Consider the following 26,801-nt stretch of genomic DNA (forward strand, 5'->3'; position numbering starts at 1 on the left):
AGTTTTAACAACTAGTCCTTTACTTTTCCATGTTTAAACTTAACCATATTACTTTTCATAATGATGCTAAACCTTATATCGATAATCCTCATTCTAATTTTGATAAAAATCCACTACATAGTTTTGTATTCTAAAAAATGTCTCTAATTTAAGAAATTGAAATTCAGTAAATCTGCTTTAATTGATTTCTAATAACTATGGATCAAATTCAATGTAACTCTGAAATAGTTAAATTTTTAAAGGGAAGGTTGTGCTCGTATTATACTTTTCTAAACCCCATTTAAAATACTTTTAAGAAACTGAAGTTTGAGTAATATTTATTGATTGATGTCTAATATTTATTGTTTAAATTTTTACCTTTATGCTTAGCAGCTGTGTTAACAATTCATAATGATCGGTTAATTAGTTTAGGAGTGAATCGTGTACACACAAATACATAATCGTACACCTAACTTTATAAAGATTGAGATATATATATATATATATATATATATATATATATATATAAAATGGTTGTATCGATTGGTTTCCTAGATGTAAATCCAATGAAACTCACATGATTATTATAGAGTGCTCAATGCAGGACAGAGCTGGTGCACAGTTTGTTTATTCTACAAACAATATTGGTTACATATGTGGTACATGCATGCTTCAGTGGAACTCCAATTCAAGGATAACACTTCATGATAAGGTGTATGCACATATGTAACCAATAATGTTTGTATAATAAACAGACTATATAAGTATATTAATAATGTGTATTGAAAAACAATTTTTTTTCAAAAGTGTTCAATATATGAGCAGAGGAACCTACGTGAATCAGTGTACGTTTCATTATTAACATGTCTCAACAGATTTTAGAACCCCATCGAGACATGTTAACATTGAAACAGGTGGATTCTTCCTAATTTACATGGTTGCGACACTGGACATGCTAATGTTTTGGACAAATGATCGGTTAAAAGCAGAAGTTCTTGTCAGGCGATTAAATAAATGGTTGCTCTCCACAGAAGAAACCAGTCCCCAAAACTTTTTGAATTTTGAGGACTGGTTTCTTCTGTGGAAAGCAACCATTTATCAAGTCGCCTGACAAGCATTTCTCGTTTTCTCTGACCATTTGTCGAAAACGTTAGCATGTCCAATGTTGCAACTATGTAAATTTGTTTATAATAATAAAAATATATCTTGCTCTTCTTTGATTGATTACTCTTAATAACCTCGTTAAATTCATTAGTTATCTTGAATATATTTAACCTGGTATAATATATATATATTTTACAATCCAAGAACAAAGCTACTCACATTGTCATATCTCTTTGCTATTGGCGTTATTATTATTATTATTATTATTATTGTTGTTGTTATTGTCAGTTGGGTCCACACCATCTGACAAACGAAGGCCATCATCAGAGATGATGATTTTACTGCTCTCGCTTAGAGGCAAAAATGGCAGATAATGATAGATCATTAGTTGCTGCAGTAGATGCATTTTTCCTACAATCACAAGAGATATGTGTACATGCAGAGTCCACCAAAATAGCCGGAATCTGTTTGTAAAGAAAGTACAATGATTAAAGGAGGGAAGGAAAGAAACAAAAGACAAAGACATTGCTCGCTTGTGCTTGCATTATTTATCAAACCTGTAAATGAAAGGATTTTTCGCTTGTAATGCAACGGTTTCTCATGATAGAATTCATAACATATTCCAAAAAGAATATACTCTGTGCATAAAAGTATGGACTCTATTTAGACTCTTTTCCTCTCTCACTCATACACATATTACGATTATAAGAGCAAGGATACCATACGTTACTTCTGCAAAACAATATTTGGAATAACGCTACATATAAAAATGCTTTCAAATATCCACATCCACAGACTAAAAATATGATATTATGGAGAGGAGAAAGTGGACCATGGATCTACTTTCAGCATCCTCATAATTCTCACTTCCCTTATTTTATCCTTTAGTCCTCACATTCCATGAGCGATGTTTCTGACAAAGGTTGAAGAATTGTTGGTACTTATGCAAAATACGTACTCGGTTGAGATAAAACACATTCTTAACACAGGGAAAGGGTTAACTATTCTGTACTTTCACCTAACAATTTTAAAAACAAAAGACACTGTAAAAATTTAATTTAACTTAAAAATCATACCTAAAAAGAGTATGGTTGGTATTCTTCATAAGTACTGAATTAAGTACCGAATTGTTATATTGAATTAATTTTTGGAATTATTTTGGAGATGAGTAAATTTGTCTTTTATTTAATTACTTGGACTATTATCCTCATCTTCTAGTTGTTTTCTACAACGGTTTGGCCAATTATTCCTCTGGCCTTCATCAGGTTAATCGCGACGGAATAGGAATGTTGAATCCTCCAACTACATACACAGCAATTACAGCCTTCAATAGCCGTTGCCATCTCACCACTGTTTGATCAACTAATCCTCTGACCGAATTGTTGTTTTCTGGATCAGAATCTATCCATATATAATACCTATTGTTGGCTAATTTTTTTACTTTGAAGTAGAATTTTTTTATTTTTTTAGTTCCTTACATCAAGCGGCTTCATGCCTTGTCTGGAGCGATGTCCATAAATTAGATATTTAGAGATTTTCTGAGCATAGCATAAATGGATTGCATGGACAGTATTGGGAGTTTTTGGAGGAAACATTTAAAAGCGTCTGAACATACTGGAGGTTATATTAATAAATAAAATAAGGGGGTGTAAAAGTAGAATTAAAATAAATAATGGCATTTTTTTTTTTACTTCAGATTGCAAGTCTTCTGATTTTTTTTTTTTTTTTTTGTGCATTTTTATTGAAATGCTCATAAAGACATAAAAATATTTTTTTTAAATGTGGGCCCTTGTTCAGACCCTGCCCCCACCATATGAATAGCATGTACCCGTGACGGAAAGAAAATATAAATCAAATATTTCGTTCGCCTACAGCCTTCCTCATAATCGAAAATATTTAAATTCCAGAATATTTGATTTATATCATTTTCATTCATTGAAATATATATATTAGTATCAAATTTAGTTTAAAAAAATGATTTCTCATATTTTCAATTCTATGATGCTCTTCAATGTAGAAACATTGAATCTGTTACCCATACAAACGTCATCAGCATGCTCTCTACACAAAATCTAAACATTTCTAACTATCTCCATTTGACACCAGGAGAGGTCGGCTATCACTGACATTCATTGTTATAGCTTGACAATGAAAAAAAAAAAAAAATTCAAAATCACCGAAGAAGGCCGGAATCAACTAAAATATTTGATTCATATCGTTTTCATTTATTGAAAAAAAAAAAAAAAAGCATCGAATGTGGTTTAAAAAATTAATTTTTAGATTATACGTTTTTACCACATTCAAAAATATCCTTTTCTCAAATATTTTATTAGGATTATTATTCACACGCAAACAACATATATCTATTTATATAAAGTTGTCTGTGCATAGGATGGATTAATTTCTAAACTAATTAACCGATCATTATGAATTTTGGAACACAGCTGTTAGGTTTAACAGTGTATAATGTGAACTATACTTAGCTTCATGCAAAGCGGGCACCACAAAGAGGGTGTAAAACAACAAAAAAAAACAAAAACAAAAAAAAACGCTTTTTCTGAAGATTCAGATCATTCCAAATTTTTTAAAATTTTAGCAATAGGTGTTAGACATGAATTAATAGATATTCCCCAAATTTCAGTTTCTTTGGAGTATTTGAAAAGGTGTTTTTTAAGGGCATGTAAATTATTCTGAGATTTTTTTTTTTGCTACATCCAATGTTTGTAATTTAATTAAATAGTATGGTTCTGATAAAAAAATATCAGTTATCCATCAATTTGATATCTAATCTAATTGGTCACGATACTATTATTTTAATGTTGTCAATCTTCTCTTACGCCCTCGTGCTGATGAAGAAGCTATATATGAATAAAGTGGATATTATCTCAAAAACGATCACACACAATTCTAAGTTGTTATTGTCTTGAATTCTAAGAACGTATGTAAATTATCGTAAATTTATTTCTTTTACAATCTATACAAGTTCTAAAAGCCATTTTTTTTTTTTTTTTTTTTGCAATCTGCTAAAATTATAATATTTTTTTAATTAAAAAATAAATAAATAAAAATCGCTGCTCATTTTCTCTGCCATCATTCTGCATATTTTCTCCCTCTTGGTCCACATGTATTCCTTTTTCTTTGCTTATTTTTACTGGATTCAAACGTTAATGTTTCCTCAAATGAAACCCAACATTTTCAAAATACTTACACGACTGAAGACTATACATTTTACTGAAACATCGTATGAACCGAATAAAATTTATTTCGCATAAAACGTTTCTCCAGTTATCCTGTAAAATCATACCAACACCGGAAAGAATAAAAAGGTGTAAATTCTTGACCCTTGCCAGAAGGTTAGTCAGAATCGAGGAAATCCATAATTCAAGGGTAAGATACTAAATAAAATATGCAAATGCAATGGCAGGCCATATCCGGTGAATGAAAAAAGGTTTACATCTGCTTCAGTGGAATGAGGTGTGAATATTAGACAGGAAATATTATTGTAGAGTGATAAAAAAAATTAATTAAAAAAAAAAAAAAATGAAGCAGTGTAAAGGTTATGATTCAAAAGTAATGAGACTAATATATATATTTTTTTTAATTCATATTTTTCTTTGCTAAACAAAAATCATTTGATTAATCTTAATTGTAATTGTGTAAGAAAATTCAGTTTATGATTCATGTTCAGTTGTGGGATTGTTGAAAATATTTTTGATTAAGCATATAAAAATCAGTCTCGTTACTTTTTAGAGAAACTGAGTTTTAAGTCAGATAGAAAATATCAATACAAGCCCAGGATTCATGGTCAGCTGAGTAATTTTGAATTATTACAAGTCGTTCATAAAATCAATCTCGTTATCTTTTACAGAAGAGGTTTAATGCCAAAAAAGAATATTAATGCAAGCTTATAATTCATGTTTAGCTGAGTAATTCGGGATTATTACAAGTATATTGTTTATTAAGTATTAAAATCAGTTACAATTTATTTATTTCTGAGAAAATGAGGTTTTAGCCAGAATGGAATGCAAGTGCAGCAGTTTTCCAATACTCACCAGACTTAGCTTTTTGTGACTTTTTTTCTTGTTCCTAAAGTGAAAATTTGTCTCAAGAGTAAGAAATTTGAAGTGTGGCAGACATTTAAAGAAAAAAAAATGCAATACAGTCCTATTTTATATTAAAATTAGAAATTTTTAAAGATGTTTTTTTTTTAACAAATAAAAAACTCACTGCAATAAATATATCTGTTATTCAGGGGAATATTTTGAAAATAATATTTCATTCATTGTTAAAAACCAAAAAGAAAATACAATTAAATAAAAAAAAAGCTGGCAAAAGAAAATGGTAAAAAAACAAAACAAAAAACAAAAGTATTTTCAGTCTGAATACACTTTGAATAATTTGTAGCTTTTTTTATTTTATAACTTTTATTTGCTTAAGAAATTAAGGATTATATTTTGAAATCTTTTGGATTATAAAGTTGCTGAGAATTGAATTGCCTTGAACAGTACATTGTTGGGATAAAGCAATTTGATCCTTCTGTCTTCAAAGATTTCTTATCTAATTGCTACCATTTTTTAAAAGAAAATATAATATTGTTTATTTGATAAAAAGTCAGTTTCACTATTTCTGTTGATTCTCTATTTGTGTGATACTTAGGCAAGACAAGTGGCTCCTATTGTATTTTATTTTCACTAAAAATATTTGTAACAAAATAAACAAGTACTTTTTCAAACTTAGGGGAAATATTTTAAAAAGTCAAACATAAAAAGAAAATGTTCTCTTAAATTAAATGAAAAAAATATGTTCTCTTTTTAAAAAATTACAAAATACTCGAGCTGAGATCCAAACCAAAACTTAAAGACATTGAGTCAAGTATGATAACCATTAAGACAGCTTGACCTGTTCTTTAAAAAGTGTTTTCAAACCTACTTATTCTTAACATAAGGAAGCTGTCATGTGAACAATTCACACATGCACAGTCGTGAAACAGTTGAAAAACATATATCAGATGACCCTCAAGTACCAATTTTTCAATTTTGACCCCTTAGCAGCCCCTTTTCCGGATGGAAATCAATTAAGTTTTCCACATGTCTGAATATCCTATATACTAAACTTCAAATCTGTTGATCAAAAATTCATCGGGTATATAGGTTGAGAGTTGTCCTCACACATACACATTCTTACTTTTATAGATAAATAGATAACTTATAAAAACACACTTTTCATCGTTTATCCATGAAGAAAAAAACAACATAAGTCCACATTAATAATCTCAGTATCCCCCCAAAACAATTTATAGTCCATCTACAGAAACAACCCCTGCTGTTAATAATACAGAAGCATTCCGTATTTCTTATAACAATTGTACTAATTATTAGTAATAATCAATTTTTTTGTTTGTTTTTTAATTCAATAGTACTGTTTAAACATATTGCTTTATTTTGTGGACGAAAGTTTAGTATTTGCGTTTAACTGTTTCTTCCTTTCCTTTTACTTAAGTCTGAGTAATATTGATTTTTTTTTTTCGTTTCCTTTATTTATGATCATTTTTAAAGCATAAATTTGTTTGGAAAATTATCAAAATGTTAGTTTGTCTAAATGATGAAATATATGTTTGGTTAATTAATGTTTAGTCGATTTATGTAAAGATGCTGGATTTTCTTTTTCTTCTCTTCACTAACAACAGAGAAGACGTTCGCTCTTAATATCAGCAGCAGTAGTGATTTTTTTTTTCTTCTCTTCACAGACAACAGTCGAAAAAAAAAAGAGACCAACTGATACCCATTTTTAAAAAAACACTAACAATGTGCAGCCCCCCCCCCCAAAAAAATCTCACTCCTTTTAATCAGTTATTCTAGTGTCAACTTTGTAAAATCACAGCCATTATGTCAAAACCAAATGTTCATGCCATGTGCAGCCACAGTTTCCTTGCAGTGGCCGCATGCTAGTTGTAGCCGTTTATCTTTCAGTCTCTCACTGTCAATTGTTTCATTTTTACAATGTAAAAAAAAAAAAAAAAAAAAAAAAAGAATCTAGCCAGCAACATGTAATCAGTAAAAAAAAAGACATAAAATCCACAAAGGCAAAGCAACATCTTTAAGTCTTCTCTTTCTAACAATCTTAAGATGGACATTTTTTTTTTTTAGGGCCACAACGTGATAGCACAACAAGAATCCTCACTTATACAAATTTGGGTGTTCATTTATAATGAGATACATGCAAAATATGGCTGTTTAAAACAAAACAAGAAAACTTATGGATATACTTAAAAAATATTAGTGTAGACCAAAAATTCTGGAAAATTATTGAGTCAAATTTTAATAAAATATAAAAGGGTAAACAATCTTCTATAATGTGCTGGCTTAATACAGGGTGGAACAGTAAAATAGTCGCCATAGAAAAGACGATATGATTCAATTTCCATTTGATGAAAACCAGTTTTCTTTTTTTGTTCCAAACCATTTACTAGTTGATCAGTTGTGTACACATCCCAAGAGCGATAGGAGCCTTCTATCATGTCTGAAAGTGATACAATGTTTAACAAGCGAGATCGGAGATGCGCCACTATACAACATGCTCCTTACCGATCCAAGTTATGACAACAGGACCATTGTCAGCACCCTTAAAATGCAAATCCGGGTGGTTCAATGCTTCAGGGTACAGCTCAACAAAATTTCCAACCACGGTTATCATCTTTGGTGTGGCTTCAAGTGAGTGCCACATCATGCCACCTCACATCTTCGAAATCAGCTTGAAAGTCAACACCAAAGTGTACCTGGATGTGCTGAAGTGTTGTGATCCCGTGGTTCAATCAGGTGACCACTGGCAGACCCTTGGTTTGGCAGCAGGACTCAGCACCAGCCTACAAGTCCAAAGAGACCCAGCCTTAGCTTGAGAAGGAGTACTACGACTTTGTACCCTTCTCTCACTGGCCACTCTCCTCCCCTGACCTGAACTCACTGGACTACTACGTTAGATCAAGAAATCATCAACATTACTTCCATCAACACCAAAGCCAGCCTGATCGCCGCCATCCACCGAATATTCACAGAGCTCCCGCCAGCGTTTGTGGAAAATGCATGCTCCCAGGTCCGAACCCGTATCAAGGTGGTAATTGAGGCTGAAAACGGCTACATTGAACAAATGTCAGCTTTACGACATAATCAAGTTACCTGAATTAATGTTTTCAATGAAAATTTGAAAATAAAGCTGTAGTGTTGTTTTCTTTAGGGTGACAAATTTATCGTTCTACCCTGTACAAATACAAATGTTCTTCAGAGTTTGTGGACTCGGAATAGTAAATTAATCTTATATTTCATTAAAATTCTATGATAATTCTCTGTAATTTTTGGTGTATGCTAATATTTTTCCCGGATAAGTATATCCATAAGTTTTCTTTTTATTTTATTTTGAATTGCCAGATTTCACTTGAATCTCAATATAAATAAGCACGAAATTATAACAAATATTTTCATTTTGTTATATGCCCGAAGAACAGAATTTGAATTTATAAGAATGCTGATACTTACTAATAAGGACTTCCCATATCCATGGTAGTAATTTTTCAGTTGCTGATTATAATTTATTGGTATCCTACAAGAAAAAAGAAAATTACATTAAATTACAATTTTTATATTTTATTATAAAATATGAATATTATCTTTGATTTCTCAAATATAACAGTATTCTTTTTTTTATCCAAAAATCTTGAATAATTTTAACTCAGATTTATGCAGGTAAAATATGACAATAAGAGGATAAAATAAATCTGATGGTAAGAGTTAAAATGGAAGATCTAAAACTCAACGTTTCGCCCATCTGTTGCATGGGCTTTGTCAAGAAAGAAAATCTAAAAATGACAAAAGTATATATAAAAGGAATGCTTCGTACTCAAGCATATTTTTAACTCCAAAATTTTGTGAATTCCGCTATTAATTTATTAAAAACAGAAACAAACTAACAAAAATACAAAAAGGGAGGGGGGAGCAAACAAAAAACTTAAAAATTAAATAAAAATAAAAAGCCTCCTGGAAGAACCACTGCAGAAACTTAGATGCCTTAGACTGCCGGAATGTTGGTCCGCCAAAAGAAACTTGGAAGCAAGTGATTCGATAACAATGCACAAAGTGAAATCTGGAAACAGATGACCTGCTTTACTGAAAAGTGATGGTTGTTTTGTTTTATGGCATATCAAGAACTCTTTTCAGATTAATTAATACCGCATCCGGTTATTTTGAACAAAAAGTTTCATATATATCTTTATATCTCCAAATATTTATAGTGTTTAGATTAGTCCCTTTGTTTTACGGCATATCAACCCTTTTCAGGTTCAATCATTTTGGAGAAAGTATTAATGCTTCAAGTTCTTTACATTTTCAAATATTTATTCATGGTGCTTAGTTTAGTTGTTTTGTAGAGAAAATTTAGTCTTTGGCTTTGTAAAACATGATTGAGTTTTGCAAAGGAAAAAAAGAAAAAATAATATCAATGTTAATGCCTTTAAACTAGGAAATCAATATCTTCAGAGAGCCTGATCTGGTAGTACCAGAACTGGAAACTGAGTGAGCTTGCACAATATATGAAGACATCAAGAAAAAAGTGACATTAAATGAATGTAGGAAAAAAGAATATGAAAATTAGAGGATAAATATACAGAAAGAAAAAAAAAACAAAAAAAAAACAGGAAAAACGTGACAAAGTAAAAAAGAAATTAGCAAAAATTAAAATTAACAAAAAGCAGAAAAACGGGAGATAAGAAAAAAAAAAAGAAAAAGAAAAAGAAGAAAAACTGAAACCAAAATATATTGAATAGTGATTAGGAAAAATAAAAACATCAAATCGCATAAATGGACTTTAGTATAAATAATGTATTCAGTCAGAAATAGATTTTATATTATTTTAAAGTTAGAATTTTAAAAATCCATTGAAAAAAAAAAAAGAATAAAAAAAAATCCAATCTTTCATAAATATATAACATCATCAGTGAAATACTTGATTGGTTTTCGCCTAGGAATTTCTGAGAATATATTATTTCAAAGCGAATGCAAAATTATATTTCAATGTGCATTGCTTAAATTGTTCGTCTTTCAACCATTATCCTTGGCAGTTGATAATTAAATAAAACACTTTCCAATACTTTACGCAATATCTCAATAGACTTTCATAACACAACACTCATCATTCTAATATGTTAAATATTTTCTTGATTACTCGCAACACAATTTCTAATATCATTTTAAAACCATTAATGAAAACATTATTCAAAGCGACCTTTTAAATGTTCTCTACTTATATTTTATTGCTAAAAAATAAAAACAAAAATCAAGTATACAGTGAAGATATGAATCTTACTTACAGTGGCGTGCACAAGGGGAGGGGAGTAGTAATTCCAAACATCCTGATTGGGGTAGGAGTGGCATCCAATTATATGCAAACTATCTCCTTTTCTCTCAGTATTTTTCATTACTAGGACTTGTACTTTAGTCTTTGGAACATACAATGAAGGTGTTACTCCGAAGATTGCATGACCACTGATTACTAAACCCATTAAGTCCCACTGTCTTATAAATTGGGCACCAAATAATTTATTTTTAACATTTCTTTTGGTTGGCAGAAACAGGTTCTACCAGGCAGAAACATATGGTTGTATTGTTTCAGTTTTCCTTCTTCCAGACTGGTTACCTTACCAAACATGGAGACAGTTGATGAAATTATTTAACTTGTTATTGTGAGTCTGTAATTTGATTAAACAGAGGGAGGTAATGCTACAAGTATCCTCACATGCACACCCACATTGAGGGAAGATTTTGTTTTGTGTATTTTGTTCTAATTGGGTGTATGCATTTTATTCTTATGAGGTGTCAGAAGTGATGTAGTTGTGTTCTAGGTCTGTTGTGCAAATGAGTCCGCACATTTAAAAGTGATGGGTGCAAGTGAGTCTGTACGGTTAAAAGTGATGAGTGCAAATGAGTCTGTTGCTGATTTATACAATTTTTAAATTCACTAGATGTACCCATGACCGATGTAGTCACAATCACTACAGCCATTTATTCTATTTTGATTTCATTTGAAAATTCATAAACTCTGTTAAGATATTCTTCTTTCATAATTCAAATTAATAAGTCTCTTCACTTTTATATCATCATCATTATTATATAGAAGTATCATTATTCTCTATTATTCTTATATATAGAAGAGATTTATTATTTAGCCATCTAATTTGCATATACGTTTGTGTTGTGTACAGCCAGATATGTAAATTAGATAGCAATGCTGAAAAAAGAGTCACTCTTTCTCTAAATGCTCAGAGACAAAGAAATATTTCAGAGAGGTTGAATCAACAGAGGATAGGAGAAAATTATAGATAGCTAAGAAAAACAGGGAAAGAGTTGGGTAACTTGTTCAGTTAATTATAAATTATACCTACTTAGGTTTTTGAATTTTGTAGGTAAAGATTGATCATTCATATTATTTGAATTCTTCAGAATACTGTTCTCATTTTGAGTGTTATTTTCACAACATTTCAGTTGATGTAACTTTTAGTGTAACTTTAGGTGTATCTTGTCAAACTCTGAAATGTTTCTGTTGAACTTGGGAATCTGCACAAAATTTTGAACGGAACCATTTATTTACTTCACGGGAGTAGCATTCTCTCATTCTAAGGTCCTAAGTAATTTGCAATTGTATTTTTCGGTTGCCCACATGGCTGACGGAATAAAAGTATGCCATCCCCGTGAAGTAAATAAAGAGTTCTGTTCAAAATTCTGTGCAGATTCCCAAGTTCGACAGAAACATTCCAGAGTTTGACAAGATACACCTGAAGAAGGTCAGAGGTTACATCAACCGAAACGTTGTGAAAATAAGACCCAAGATGAGAACAGAAGTTTGAAAATCCAAATAATTTGTACATCTAATTAGAACAATTAAAAGAGAAGTTTTCAAAACATAACTCAATCCCAGAACTAAAGTATATTTTAGCATGTATTTTGTATTATTAAAATGTATAGGAAAGAAAACAAACATTGATTAACTCACATTTAGTAAAACAGATGATTTTATATCAGTCAATCCCTACTCTAAAAAAATATTTTTGAGTAAATTTTGTCAAAATACTAAATTTTACTATCAATTAGGCACTAGAGATCATAATTATTAAATTTTTTTTTACAATTATGTTTCTAATTTAAACAGAAAATACAGTCTCCTACACTAATCCATCATAAAATGGTCTTTTACTTATCAGCCAATAAAACAAATCTATGCTTTTGTTTGTCTGTTTTATGGCAAATCTATTAGTTAAGAGTTATATAATGTTGAAGTAATATCTACTGTAAACGTTGCATTCTGAGTTAAATGGATGAAATTTGTTGGACATGTTACTCGTTTATCTATAATCAAGAGAGTAAATAATGTTCATATCTTTCATAGATGTATTAATGTACATATCTAGGTATAATCGATCGGATTTAAACTTGATATAGCCAATTCCATAATACATTTCCATATCCATTTCACAATCAATGATCCACCTTTGCACAAGTGAACAGGTTTCATTTTCCTGCTTACATAAAATAAGGGAAAAAATAGTTTTAGACTTTTTCTTTTTCAGCTTAAATAACTATTTTTTTTTTAATATAAAGTATGAATATATAAAGATACATATTGCTTTAAATAGATATGGGTAAAATTAATGGCCAATCACCCAAATTGAAAAATGTTTTGACCCCTCTCTTCAAGTAAAAAAAGAAAAAAGAAAATCACCAAAATTCAAGAAATTAACCAATTTGAATGAAATCTTAAGTATTTATTAATTAATGATAATGGAATATAATGAATCCATTCATTTATTAGAAATTTAGTGAAAATATATCATTTTGTATAAATGCAAGAACACCTATAGTAATAAAGTTATATCTCAGAATACTATCCCTCTACTCACAAAAAATACATGAATTAAAAAAAAAAATTTATAAAGCATTTTCTATGTTAATTCTTTTTTAACATAGTTCCTAAATAGTATGGAAGAAGCTCCTAAATTATGTGTTAATAAAATCAATATAACTTGAAGAAAACTTAATTTTGAAACTTAACAGAATTGTCATTTAATGAAGCATTCTTTATTTAATATTTTCGCACACAAAAAATAATATAATTGCAAAAATAATATCATATGATTTTAATGATAACATTTTATTTTATGTAATTTTATATTTTCCTTATGTGCATGCACATGTAGTCATCACCGTAAGAGGTTTGTTTTAATCTTGAAAAAAACTTGAGATACTGGGCCATTCTGAAAAAAAAATAACTTTAAAAGTGTGATAGTAATTCTACTAAAGACCGACTTGAAAATCTATGGATGGACAGTAATATAATAAACAGATGGGATTCACATTCCATCTACTATCCACTGTCATCCAAATTTTATTTAGATAATCAGCTACCCTATAAGTTTCACTAATCATTGCCAATATACATCCAATGGCCAAAAAGAGAGACAATTATACAAAAGCACATACACAAACAAAAGCACTTCAATCTGAGGAAAACCAACATTGTTCAAAGTAATCTCCCTTAGATTTTTCTCTTAAAACAATTTCTTTTTTTTTTTTTATTATTTAATTTTAATACTATTAAATTAGTGATATATATGAACTATCCTAGTTGTAAAGACTTGATGGAGGTTAGAAAAAAATTACATTAACCAGTTCAGAAAAATCTGAGTCTTGTTACTATTATAAAAATACAATAACAGACATCTTTTTAATAAAATTAAACTGCAGATCAGAATAAATATGGCAGCTGATTGGATACAACTTCAGGCAATATTTTTAACACCACTTTTCTAACCACCAAGCCATTAATCAGCACAATATAACATTATAATACAAGAGATTAATCATTGGCAATGCATATTAATCCTGGACATGTAAGCGGTTTTCCAATTGTTAGCGCTCCAAAAATTGTATATCATGGAACCTTAATACCAATCAACATGCATGAGAAATTAGATATTAAAAAGGTCAAACAACCTATTATATAAATCTCACCTGTCTGTTTAGATGTATGTTTGTTTGTATCACTGCCTAAAACTTTTGACAGAGGCGACAGATTTTCATGAGATCGGTATCCTTTTTAAGCTCGACCCTTTGGACGACAAATATTGAAAAATTGGCTAAAAACCTTAATTCCTTCACCCTTAACTGAGCACTTTTCTACAAGGAGGGGTCAATTTTTTTCACTGACATTTTTGCAAGTTATTCAAACCTTGCGTCAACGACGTTGCATAAAAGACATTATTTCGACTGCCTGTGACGTCACAATCACGGTGGACACATCGATAAGACTGCTTGTTTTTTTTCACCTCCTTTTCCACTAGCGTTTTATGGGTTCGAGCCTGCTTACTACTCCTAATTTTTTTTTTTTTTTTGCTCAATCAACACCCTTACACACACTGCCACTTTCTTTTCCGCCTTTGTGTCACGGGTTCGAGCCTGCCTGCCTGCTTACTACGATTTTTTTTTGCTCAACACACACCTATAAACACCCAGGCTAATATAATATAGAATACTAATTTGATACAAATTCACTGTTTTTGATTGAGATATAATACTTCTTTGAAAAAGCTGTCTTTATTTAAATTGTCACAGTCTTATTCTTGGTCAGTCTTAACAGCTTGATCAGAGAATAAGTAAAAAATGTAAAATGTTTTTCAAGTATTTAATTGCACACATAAAATATTTACCTAAAGGCCGGTTTATAATATAAGAGAACTCTTGATGTGCTCATTAATAACTAGAAAATATTGGACACCATCAAAAAAAAGACATACTGAAATGGTGAAAACACCAAAAAGGTTTATAAGAGTGAAATTTGGAGTTTCAAAAATGCTCTTTATGGAGGTAGAGGTAATGAGACAGGCAGATTAGTTCCGAAAGTAACAAGACTAAGCAAATATTAAAGATAATGAATTAAAACTTCATTTTTTTTATTTCTGAAAAATGTTAAACATATAAAGTGCATTTGGTTGTTTGTGTTTGTGTATCCAATTAAAATTTCAAGATTAGATTATCTTAACCAAGAAAGTGTGTGCATAGTCTTGCAAATTAAAATACAAACAAAAAACTAAACAGCAACACTACAAATAAACATAAATAATGTGGCAACATCAAAAGTTTGACAAAAAAAAAAAAAAAGATAACATTTTAGTGATATTATTTCTGAATTTGTATATTATTAATATTATTTTTTATATAAATTATATTTAAAATATATTATAATTAACTAGCTGTTCCTATCCGGCATTGAATTTTTCTTTTTTTTCTTTTAGCTATAGATTTTATATAGTATTATATAGTTTTTTGTTTCAACATATTTTTTGGTTTAATTAAAAGGAAGTCTTTATGTACGAATACAGAGGTTTGGGGTTGTTTGATGCTGGTACACAAATTAATATTTCACACATAGTTTGGAAGAAATTCCGAGTTTGCATCGACAGTATTAATGCATAATCAAACAATAAATTTAATAGGATTTGAACTTCGTATTCATTAAGTCAATCATACACCACTATCATTTACTGTCAATCTGGTGTTGCTTGCTTTGTTTTCTTGAACCATTTTGCATAAACTACCAGATTGATATTTTCAGTAGACTACACATTACTGTTTTATTCGTTACATTTTCCAACAACAAATAAGTAGGTGTATTTGAAGATGACCAGGTTTTAAGTCCTCAGTGAAGCAGTCTTATAGTAACATGTTCGATGGATGGAAAATTCTTGCTAATGTTACATATTAGCAGAAATATTTGCTTTTGAAGTTGAATGTAGAATGATTTTCTACATGTATCGGATTACTTAAGTATGATTAATAAGGTTTTATGTCGGGTTAACATAGGTCAATGAATTTAATAAGTTTTAAAAATATGGTGTCATTAATGGGAGAGGGGAAAGGAGGAGAAAATGAGTAAGACTGTCAGACATTTGTTCTTCTCTCTTCTGTCTCTCAGTAAGAATTCTAGTGAGCGAGGTTAGTTTAATTTAAGAAAAATTTTAGTAGATTATCCATTTTTTTAAATCATTTGAATTGCCTATTGTTTATATTAATATAACTGTTGCACACACACACACACACACACGATTATATATATATATATATATATATATATATATATATATATATATATATATATATATATATATATATATATATAAACTCAGTGGATCATCCTGCCGTGTTGCTAGAATCTTTTCTATCAGGTGATTCCATCTTTAAAAAAAGGGATGGCAGGTGAATATATATATATATATATATATAGAAAAGTGAAAGTGTCTGTGTACATTTACCTATGCAATAACTCTGTCAATTTTTAGTTTACAGACTCGAAATTTGATATACAGGTTACTGAGATTTGGGAAAATCAATGTGATCGGTTTTTTGCCAGAAATTTGACGATTAAGGGGTCAAAGTTCAACGATTTGACCTTTGAGAACTCTACCAAACTCCTCCGACAATTTTGGGTCTACGCACTTGAAATTTTAGATATAGGTTCCTTGGACATGGATCTAACTTAATAACTTGATTTGAGCCCAAAACAATAAATTTTAAGGGGTCATAATAGAGTCAAAGTTTTAAAAAATTGACCTCTGCGGAATCTTCCAAATTACTCAGACAATTTCCGGTCTAAATATTTGAAATTTTACATAAAGGGTATTTAGAGATAGGGCAAGCTTTTTCATCAGTTTGAATCGAAAATTTTTAGTTACCAATATATAAATGTATGTATGTATGTCTGTTTGCATGTCTGCCTTAAATGTTCAATAGAGGCAACAGATTTTCACAAGATCTGTATCATTTTAAAGTTCGATCTTTCATACGACAAATATCAAAAAATTGGCTAAAAACATTAATATCTTCCCCTTCAACTAGGCACTTTTCTACAGAAGGGGGTCACTTTTTTCGCTGATATTTTTTAAAGTTATCCTCTCCTTTAGATTGTCTAGCCTTAATTTTAAAAAAATGTCGCTTCCAGTTTGGCGGGGGTCATAACAACATAAATGTTAGGTTTTACCCCGTTCTTTTCCTCCTTTGCGGTACGGGGTCGAGCCTGCCTTCCTACTACCACTTTTTTTTTTTTTTTTGCTCAACATACACATCCAAACACCCGGGCAACGCCGGGCGCCCATGCTAGTATATATATATATATATATATATATATATATATATATATATGTGTGTGTGTGTGTGTGTGTGTGTGTAGCTCAGAGGCTAAGGAATGAGGGTGGAGAGTTGTATGTTTCTGCTTTGATTTTAGCTGATGGCTCCTATGTCATAGATATATATTTTTAGTTTTGATCTCACTACTATATATTAGATTTAATATAATAATCGATAAAAAATTGTGTTTATAATAATAAATACGTAATCTATTATAAACTTTTTAAAAAGTAGTTATGCAAATTAGGCCTTCAATATTACATATGAATCATTTTCGAATACTATGTTGTACAATTGATTTAAGTAATGAACTTTTATGATAATTTAAAAGTGATAAATTTTTTATTTGCATTTATTCATTGAGTTATGCGTATATGTGTGCATGTGAATGATTATGTATAGAATTTATTTTAAGATATAAGAACAAATTGAATTGATTATCGAAGGAAGCATTGAAACCAAGTTGGATAATGTCCAACAAATCAAAATTATAAAAATCAATTAGACATTCTTATGTTTATGATCTACATAAAACTATTTTTGTTAACTTCATGAAAGGGACGAAATTCATAACATCTGGTTTAGAAAAAAAATCCAATTAAAAAAATCTTTTATATTTATTTCACTATCAGTTGCTGAATGCAAAGAAAACTGATTTTTCTCTTCCCTTTTAATTTAATTTTAAAAGCAACAAAGAATGAGATAAATCATAGACAATGTTTTTATGTATTCTTTTTTTTTTTTTTAATTCATTAGGTCATGTTTTGAAAGCTAACATATTTATATAACAAAGAATAAAAGGTCATCAATAACAATCAGAAAGTTAGCAGATGTTGGCCATTAAAACTGAAGACATAACCTTCTGAAAATTAACCAAATTTTAGTGATACCTGAGCGTTTATTTATATTTTTATCTATAACATCATATGGGGGGGGGCTATTGCAATTTACAGGCTCCAGATTACTGTCTTCATCTTGATTCATATATTTACAACATTTTAAATTCTGCATACACCAGCTTACTACAGGTGCCATTAGCTATCATAATAAGTTTAACGTCTGTTTTACATGTTGGCATGTGTTGAACGGTTTTTAAAAATTGACTTACAAACTAACCTATCTTTCACCAAGTCTTTATTTATCAAACTTTCTCTTAAATTCACCTTTAAAACTTCCTTCTATATTTCCTTGTCTTCCTCAATCACAACTGACTCTACTACCTCAACTATTCTACATCAAGGACTCTCATCCATTCTTTCAATGTGGCTAAACCAATAGTTTCCTGTTCCACACACATCTCCCTATACTGTCCCGATTTAATTATTCTCTGAGGTCATCAGATCTAAGCCCGCCTTTAAAACTCACACGTCATTTTCATATCATTTAAATTTAAATGAACAAAGTAAAAAAAAAACAAAAAAACAAAAAAACTACAAATTCAACAAACAAAAAACTGAGCTGTTGGTATGCCCAGCACTGTTGGAGATTGTGCTACAAATTAAATATATTTTGGTGTATTTTTGCCAAATTAGTATGCACTAAATGTTGTTTAAAAGGTTCAATGTTTAAAACATTAATATGTAACGGTTTATTCTTTGAAGTGTTTGGGTAAATATTGACTATCTCTGTTTTTGCCAGCATATTTCATTCCAGTTTTGTGTTGTAATTCTTTGGGTGCAAAAAAAAAAGAAAAAAAAAATGATAATAATAAATAAATAAAAAAAATGGGAAGATTTTTACAATCAATTATCTTCAATTCACAGGATCAATTGAACCATATTATTCAACAAAACAAATCCAAAATTGTATTCTAAAATGACTAGAATAAACATGAAGAATCCTTGGAATAAGATAAATCTATGATAAACCAACCTTACACAGAATAAATTGCTAGAAAATTTGAAAGAATTGGAACCAACAGAGCATTAGAACGATTTACCATAGTAAAAGTACACTACACACCCTCTTCATGATTATTAGACCTGAAAGTTGGAGAATATCTTTATATATAAAACTCAACGCCTGTTTGTATGTGTGTGCATATGTTCTCAATAGGAAGACAGATTATAAAATTTACACAGGATATAAAATTGTATTCCTATATAAAATTTATCAGGCAAGACAAAAAATGTTTCTTAAGGGGGTTATGAGGGCATAACTCCCTTAAAACTTCAAATATATTCTATTTTGATGAAAGTTAAATGCTATGTATAAAATTATCTGGAAAAAACAACACTATTGGTTTTGAATCTCTAAGTATCCTCCTAACATAAGGGAGCTATTAAGATTGAACCTCCTTTAAAACTTCAAATATCCTTTTTTTGATGAAATTTATATCATATGCATAAAATTCTCTGGGGGTAGACAGTGGAAGTAATCCAGAATCTTCATGTTACCCTCTGTGTGCTAAATATCTATATGCACCCACCTCTAAGTGACTCAATGGGTGAGAACCCCTTTAAAACTTCAAATATGTATATCTGAAATCTAAATCATAAGTATAACTCACTAATTTAGAGTTTTCCAACATTTTCTTCCAACAATATTAGACAGCAGAACAGGAGGAAAGAAAGTGGTAAAAACATGGTGTTATGAGCCTAGTGATAGTAGTGATCTTTATTCAATCTCAACACTTTCTGTTCACACATATAATTACAAGGAAAAAACTTAAAGATTTTATAGGTAGGTTATTTATTGATTCTTTTTGGTCATTTAATGCCAACTGTAAACAGTTCATTGAAAATGGACAATTATTTTTTCCCAGAAGATTAAATAACTCAAGAGCTCAGGTCTCAAGTATTTTTACTCAATTTAAAAAAAAATTATCCATAACTATTAATTGTAGTATTTTATAAGTATTACATATTTGTTTGTGTGTGTGTGTGAGTGAAATGGCACTAACCCTATTTGGGTTGAACCGGCTTCCTCCAAAGGAGGAAGTTCCATGGGAAATTCACAAATGGTTCCCAGTCACATGTATATCCTTGTTTAGGGAGATGACGATGTTAGGTTTTTGCAACATTTGCAGGGAGATGCTGGCGTCCTCCTACATACAGCGCCTGGAATTCCCAAATTGGTCACCCATTTTAGTAATGACATTGCTTAACTTCAGTGATCTGATGGGAACCGGTGTGGCAACATGATTATGCCATATTACATGTATAAATAATAATGAACATTTAAATGTTTATATTATTTAATAATTATGAAAAAGCTTTCTCATTTAATACCTATGAAAGAGTATCCTTACAACACACTTAGAGGTAAATTGGATCTGTACACAAACACTGAAAGGAAAGTAATATTTGTTAGAAATAGAAATTAAATATGTGAAAAACAAAATGAATGTACACTGGATGAAAGGTACTATTTAATATGATTAAATGTATTCCAGTGCTTACAAGCATCAAATAATATTTTGTTCAAAAACAGACTTTGGTTTGAAAAATAATCTATATCTATATCAAATTATAAAATGAATAGAAATTAAATGTCTCAAAAAACAAAGCAAAAGTTTATATGGTTAAATGTATTTTGTAAATAGAGTAAATTTATCTAAACAGTATTCATAAGAAATAAAGTTTTTAAGCCCATGGGCACCTATGTTTCTATAGTAACTTACTTCTTTGATGCCATACCAACTGGTAAGAATTGCTTTTTTTTTTTTTTTTTTTTTTTTTTTTTTTTGCATATGGGCATGTAAGAAACACCCACTCTTAAGTACAGTAACTGCTACTACAATGAATATGCACCATTTCTCTTTCGTTAGTACAAAATAAATACTTAAATACACTCAATAGTGAAATATAAGGTGCAATGTAATATGAAAAATTAAACCTAATTAAGAGTTTTCTCTTTCCCAGTATTCAAAGTCAACGGATGAGGACAATCACTCCGACTCCAATGCTGAAATTACTAAGCAATAAAAGAACAGCTGGTTAGATAAAATATAAATATCAGTAAATCAAACAAAGGCATTTTTTTTTCTGGAAGCATGTAACAATAAGCTACATAATAATAATAACAAGAAATTGAAATGCAGCATCTGAAGAACAGATACTACACTTTGATCTTGGCCCGAAGGCCTAGAAGAACAAATCATTTTTATTAGCTTTGCCTTAAAAGCGACACCAATTTTTTGTTGTTTTATTAGAGAATATCTATTTGGAATATTCCACTTTTCTTTTAAGGGGGTGGTGAGAAGGTTTTTTTTTTTTTTTTTAATATTCCACAGCATGATAACGGCCGAAGCGAATACGGATAATATAGATAATGATAATACCACTAATAATAGGAGTAATAGGGACGATACTGAAAAACTTTGACAAGAGAATAGGAGAGATTGGAATTAGAGAAATGGCTGAGAAGATACAACGGATAACAAATAATAAAAACTGCAGAAATATTATGGGAAAACCCTTGAATGTAGAGACTAACACACATGAAGTACAAGTATAAACCGGACACATGGAAATAGCTACAGATGTAAAAGGCAAAGGAACATCACATGAAAACAACGTTATAATTATAAGATACAGTCTCTCCCTTATATATATATTTTTTGTGTGCGTGTGTCACCATAAACTGGCACCACAACAAATAAATGAGGAGAGTCAAGGAGGATGGCAAGACCAAGGAGAGAAAGCACTAGTCAGACATCTGCTGGTTGAATGCAAAGAGGACTGGAACCTTGAGGAGGCTTATTGCCACCCAAATTCCAGTAAAGACGAATGGTCACTGCCAACAAGAAATCAATGGTAACCAGCTGTTGCGATAACACAAATTCGTTTACAAAGATTATTGAGAGAGGTGAAGAGTACTGGAAATCTGGGGAGACTTGTTGTCACTCAGACTCTAGAGAACACTACAAGTTGCTCTCAAAGAGTAATCTTTTATGATGACTTGTGTGACTACTCCCAGTGAGTAAATAATAAGCTAATATATACAAAGCAGAATTCTGTATACAGCTTTTGCTTGCAAAACTATTGAAATAGGGGAAAATTTTACTCTACTTTATAGATAAGGTATACACATTAGAGAGTGCATCCCCCTTTGAGTACTTTTAGAATGGTAGATATGCAAATGGTATTACAAAAAAAAACAAAAAACGTGGAGAAACTTAGTGTTTAATGGTATATGATAGTTTAAAAATATTCCACTTTCAGTCTCATAGCAGGTTTAGTTGATATATGGTTGGAAGATCAGATTAACAATGCCTCAAGGCTATATTTTTTAAAATAATTTTATTATACAAAGGTTCTTGTAATAGCTCAATAGTATAGAACTAATGCTCTAGTATGGGCACTAGTTATAGGAATTGAAGACCTTCAAGAAAATTGATGTTTTGTACAATTTAAATATTCTGTATATTTTGAAGATGCATGTCATTAAGGTAGACTGAAACAAGTTAAACAACTGTATGCAAATAAAACTTTAGTTTGAATTAATTTATGAAAACTCTTCTCCTACATTTGCTGAGGCTTACATAATATTAATCTATTAGTCTGTCCCACTTTTTATCAGAAATTACTGAGTCGATCTGGATGAAATTTTGTATGAACCTTTATTATGATGAGGTGCAGCAAACTAAGTATTATGGTATCCGTTTGATGTTCAGTTATAGATTAATATGTGTTAATAAGGATTAGTCACCACAATATAGATTCTAGAAGTTTTTTTTTTTTTTTTTTGCCTGAAACTACTGAGCCAATTCAGTTGAAATTTTATATGGAGCTGTGCTATGATAAGGTGCAACGAACCAAGTATTATGGTATCCATTAGATACAGAGATCAATAGGAATTAGTATTTAATGCAAAAATGGGAATAAATTTAACTATATTAAATCATCAATTTGTCATAAAGTACTCATTCTAACGGGCAATAACTTTTACTCATTTTTAATGGATAAAAGGTCTCTCTCTCTCTCTCTCTATATATATATATATATACACTTCATACATAAATATATAAAATTGATTTTATCTTATGTACACACCTGATATTATTTCAAATTTCCATAAAATATACAAGTATATTTTACTGTCAAAAGTCTCTTTATTGTAAATTTAAGAGAGGCATTAATTACACATGGACATATTGATTTCAATTATCCAGCATTATAAAATTTAGAATATTAAAATATCTTATTTAAACAAAATTTGAGAAACAAGACTAAAAAAAATCGATTTGATAGCGAGTGCTTAAGTTAGCTTGAAAGTATGGCAACTAATCAATGAAATAAATGAATACATGAATTAAATCGATCCAAAAATGTATTCTAGTAATACACAATTAAATTCCGTTTTCTGTCAGACATTGCATCTTTAAGCTTAAGAGGGCTAATAATCTAGAAGTATCAATCGTAAGCGTAAGAAACAAGAAAGAAAAGATACTTAAACATTGACATAATATTCACATTTGCAAGAAATTATAAAATACTTAACTTTTCAAATATAAAAAGTGGGTGAAAATCTTTGGGTTTTTTTTCATAAAGAAACATTAAGTTTTTAGGATGGTAGTCTAAAAAAAAAAAAAAAAAAAAGCAATATTTTTGTAAAAACAACAAAATAAAAATTCATAAACGAGACCAAATGTAGAAAATTTATGCATTTTATTATTTTCTTTTTTAAAGATCCCCTACTACTACATATTTAGCTGCACAACTCATTTGTAAATAATTTCCTTAGTATTTAAACCATATTTATTTAAAAATGTTTGCCCCCCGTCCCAGTTTTGAAATATAAATTGGATTCCTTAAGTATTTTGCAATATTTTTGTCACAACATCACATATGAGAACATACCTGTATTCTCAGAATGGTTTATGGTATGATATTTTCAGGAATTTTTTTTTATTATAGCTCTCAAAGATAGGGTATAAAAATATCAGCTTCTAGTGAGGATAGGATTTAATAGTGACAGTTCAAAGGTTAATTATCTATATAATAAAAGAGATACATGGTCGATTGTAGCATTCTGCAGATGTCAATAAAATCTAGCTATTTGTCCTTGTTAAAAGTTTATTGGAAACATTCCAGTCACCTGCAATGTTTCTTGCCGCAAATTTTCTTGTTGTGATAAATTGATAGTCATGATACACAAAGAATGTTGTGATAAATTGATAGTCATGATATATAAAGAATGTTGTGATAAATTGATAGTCATGATATACAAAGAATGTTGTGATAAATTGATAATCATGATATACAAAGAATGTTGTGATAAATTGATAGTCATGATATACAAAGAATGTTGTGATAAATTGATAGTCATGATATATAAAGAATGTTGTGATAAATTGATAGTCATGATATACAAAGAATGTTGTGATAGATAGTCATGATATACAAAGAATGTTGTGATAAATTGATAGTCATGATATACAAAGAATGTTGTGATAAATTGATAATCATGATATACAAAGAATGTTGTGATAAATTGATAATCATGATACACAAAGAATGTTGTGATAAATTGATAGACATGATATACAAAGAATGTTGTGATAAATTGATAGTCATGATATACAAAGAATGTTGTGATAAATTGATAATCATGATACACAAAGAATGTTGTGATAAATTGATAATCATGATACACAAAGAATGTTGTGATAAATTGATAATCATGATACACAAAGAATGTTGTGATAAATTGATAGTCATGATATACAAAGAATGTTGTGATAAATTGATAATCATGATACACAAAGAATGTTGTGATAAATTGATAATCATGATACACAAAGAATGTTGTGATAAATTGATAGTCATGATATATAAAGAATGTTGTGATAAATTGATAGTCATGATACACAAAGAATGTTGTGATAAATTGATAGTCATGATATACAAAGAATGTTGTGATAAATTGATAGTCATGATACACAAAGAATGTTGTGATAAATTGATAGTCATGATATATAAAGAATGTTGTGATAAATTGATAGTCATGATATACAAAGAATGTTGTGATAAATTGATAGTCATGATATACAAAGAATGTTGTGATAAATTGATAGTCATGATATACAAAGAATGTTGTGATAAATTGATAATCATGATATACAAAGAATGTTGTGATAAATTGATAATCATGATACACAAAGAATGTTGTGATAAATTGATAGTCATGATATACAAAGAATGTTGTGATAAATTGATAGTCATGATATACAAAGAATGTTGTGATAAATTGATAATCATGATACACAAAGAATGTTGTGATAAATTGATAATCATGATACACAAAGAATGTTGTGATAAATTGATAATCATGATACACAAAGAATGTTGTGATAAATTGATAGTCATGATATACAAAGAATGTTGTGATAAATTGATAATCATGATACACAAAGAATGTTGTGATAAATTGATAATCATGATACACAAAGAATGTTGTGATAAATTGATAGTCATGATATATAAAGAATGTTGTGATAAATTGATAGTCATGATACACAAAGAATGTTGTGATAAATTGATAGTCATGATATACAAAGAATGTTGTGATAAATTGATAGTCATGATACACAAAGAATGTTGTGATAAATTGATAGTCATGATATATAAAGAATGTTGTGATAAATTGATAGTCATGATATACAAAGAATGTTGTGATAAATTGATAGTCATGATATACAAAGAATGTTGTGATAAATTGATAGTCATGATACACAAAGAATGTTGTGATAAATTGATAGTCATGATATATAAAGAATGTTGTGATAAATTGATAGTCATGATATACAAAGAATGTTGTGATAAATTGATAGTCATGATACACAAAGAATGTTGTGATAAATTGATAGTCATGATATACAAAGAATGTTGTGATAAATTGATAGTCATGATACACAAAGAATGTTGTGATAAATTGATAGTCATGATATATAAAGAATGTTGTGATAAATTGATAGTCATAATATACAAAGAATGTTGTGATAAATTGATAGTCATGATACACAAAGAATGTTGTGATAAATTGATAGTCATGATATACAAAGAATGTTGTGATAAATTGATAATCATGATACACAAAGAATGTTGTGATAAATTGATAGTCATGATACACAAAGAATGTTGTGATAAATTGATAGTCATGATACACAAAGAATGTTGTGATAAATTGATAATCATGATACACAAAGAATGTTGTGATAAATTGATAGTCATGATATACAAAGAATGTTGTGATAAATTGATAGTCATGATACACAAAGAATGTTGTGATAAATTGATAGTCATGATACACAAAGAATGTTGTGATAAATTGATAGTCATGATATACAAAGAATGTTGTGATAAATTGATAGTCATGATACACAAAGAATGTTGTGATAAATTGATAATCATGATACACAAAGAATGTTGTGATAAATTGATAATCATGATACACAAAGAATGTTGTGATAAATTGATAGTCATGATATACAAAGAATGTTGTGATAAATTGATAGTCATTATATACAAAGAATGTTGTGATAAATTGATAGTCATG

The 26,801-nt window shown here is 29.5% G+C and overlaps 1 protein-coding gene across 5 annotated transcripts in view; it reads right to left on the minus strand.

Annotated features, from left to right (window-relative positions):
- Nucleotides 1–26,801, minus strand: part of LOC145258002 (G/T mismatch-specific thymine DNA glycosylase-like) — a 335,515-nt gene that overhangs the window by 138,898 nt on the left and 169,816 nt on the right. For 3 of the 5 annotated variants that reach the window (XM_080115754.1, XM_080115799.1, XM_080115864.1), the window contains exon 2: nt 8,613–8,676. In XM_080115754.1, the coding sequence (XP_079971880.1) occupies nt 8,613–8,635 (23 nt within the window). In that variant the 5' untranslated portion in view covers nt 8,636–8,676. Of the gene's footprint in view, nt 1–5,135; nt 5,170–8,612; nt 8,677–26,801 lie in introns of all 5 variants that reach the window. The other 2 variants (XM_080115951.1, XM_080116043.1) reach the window with 1 other exon arrangement.

This window comes from Euprymna scolopes, chromosome 1 (genome assembly GCF_053919585.1).
Source record: "Euprymna scolopes isolate OS-2025 chromosome 1, ASM5391958v1, whole genome shotgun sequence".
Classification (NCBI taxonomy): Eukaryota; Metazoa; Mollusca; class Cephalopoda; order Sepiida; family Sepiolidae; genus Euprymna; species Euprymna scolopes.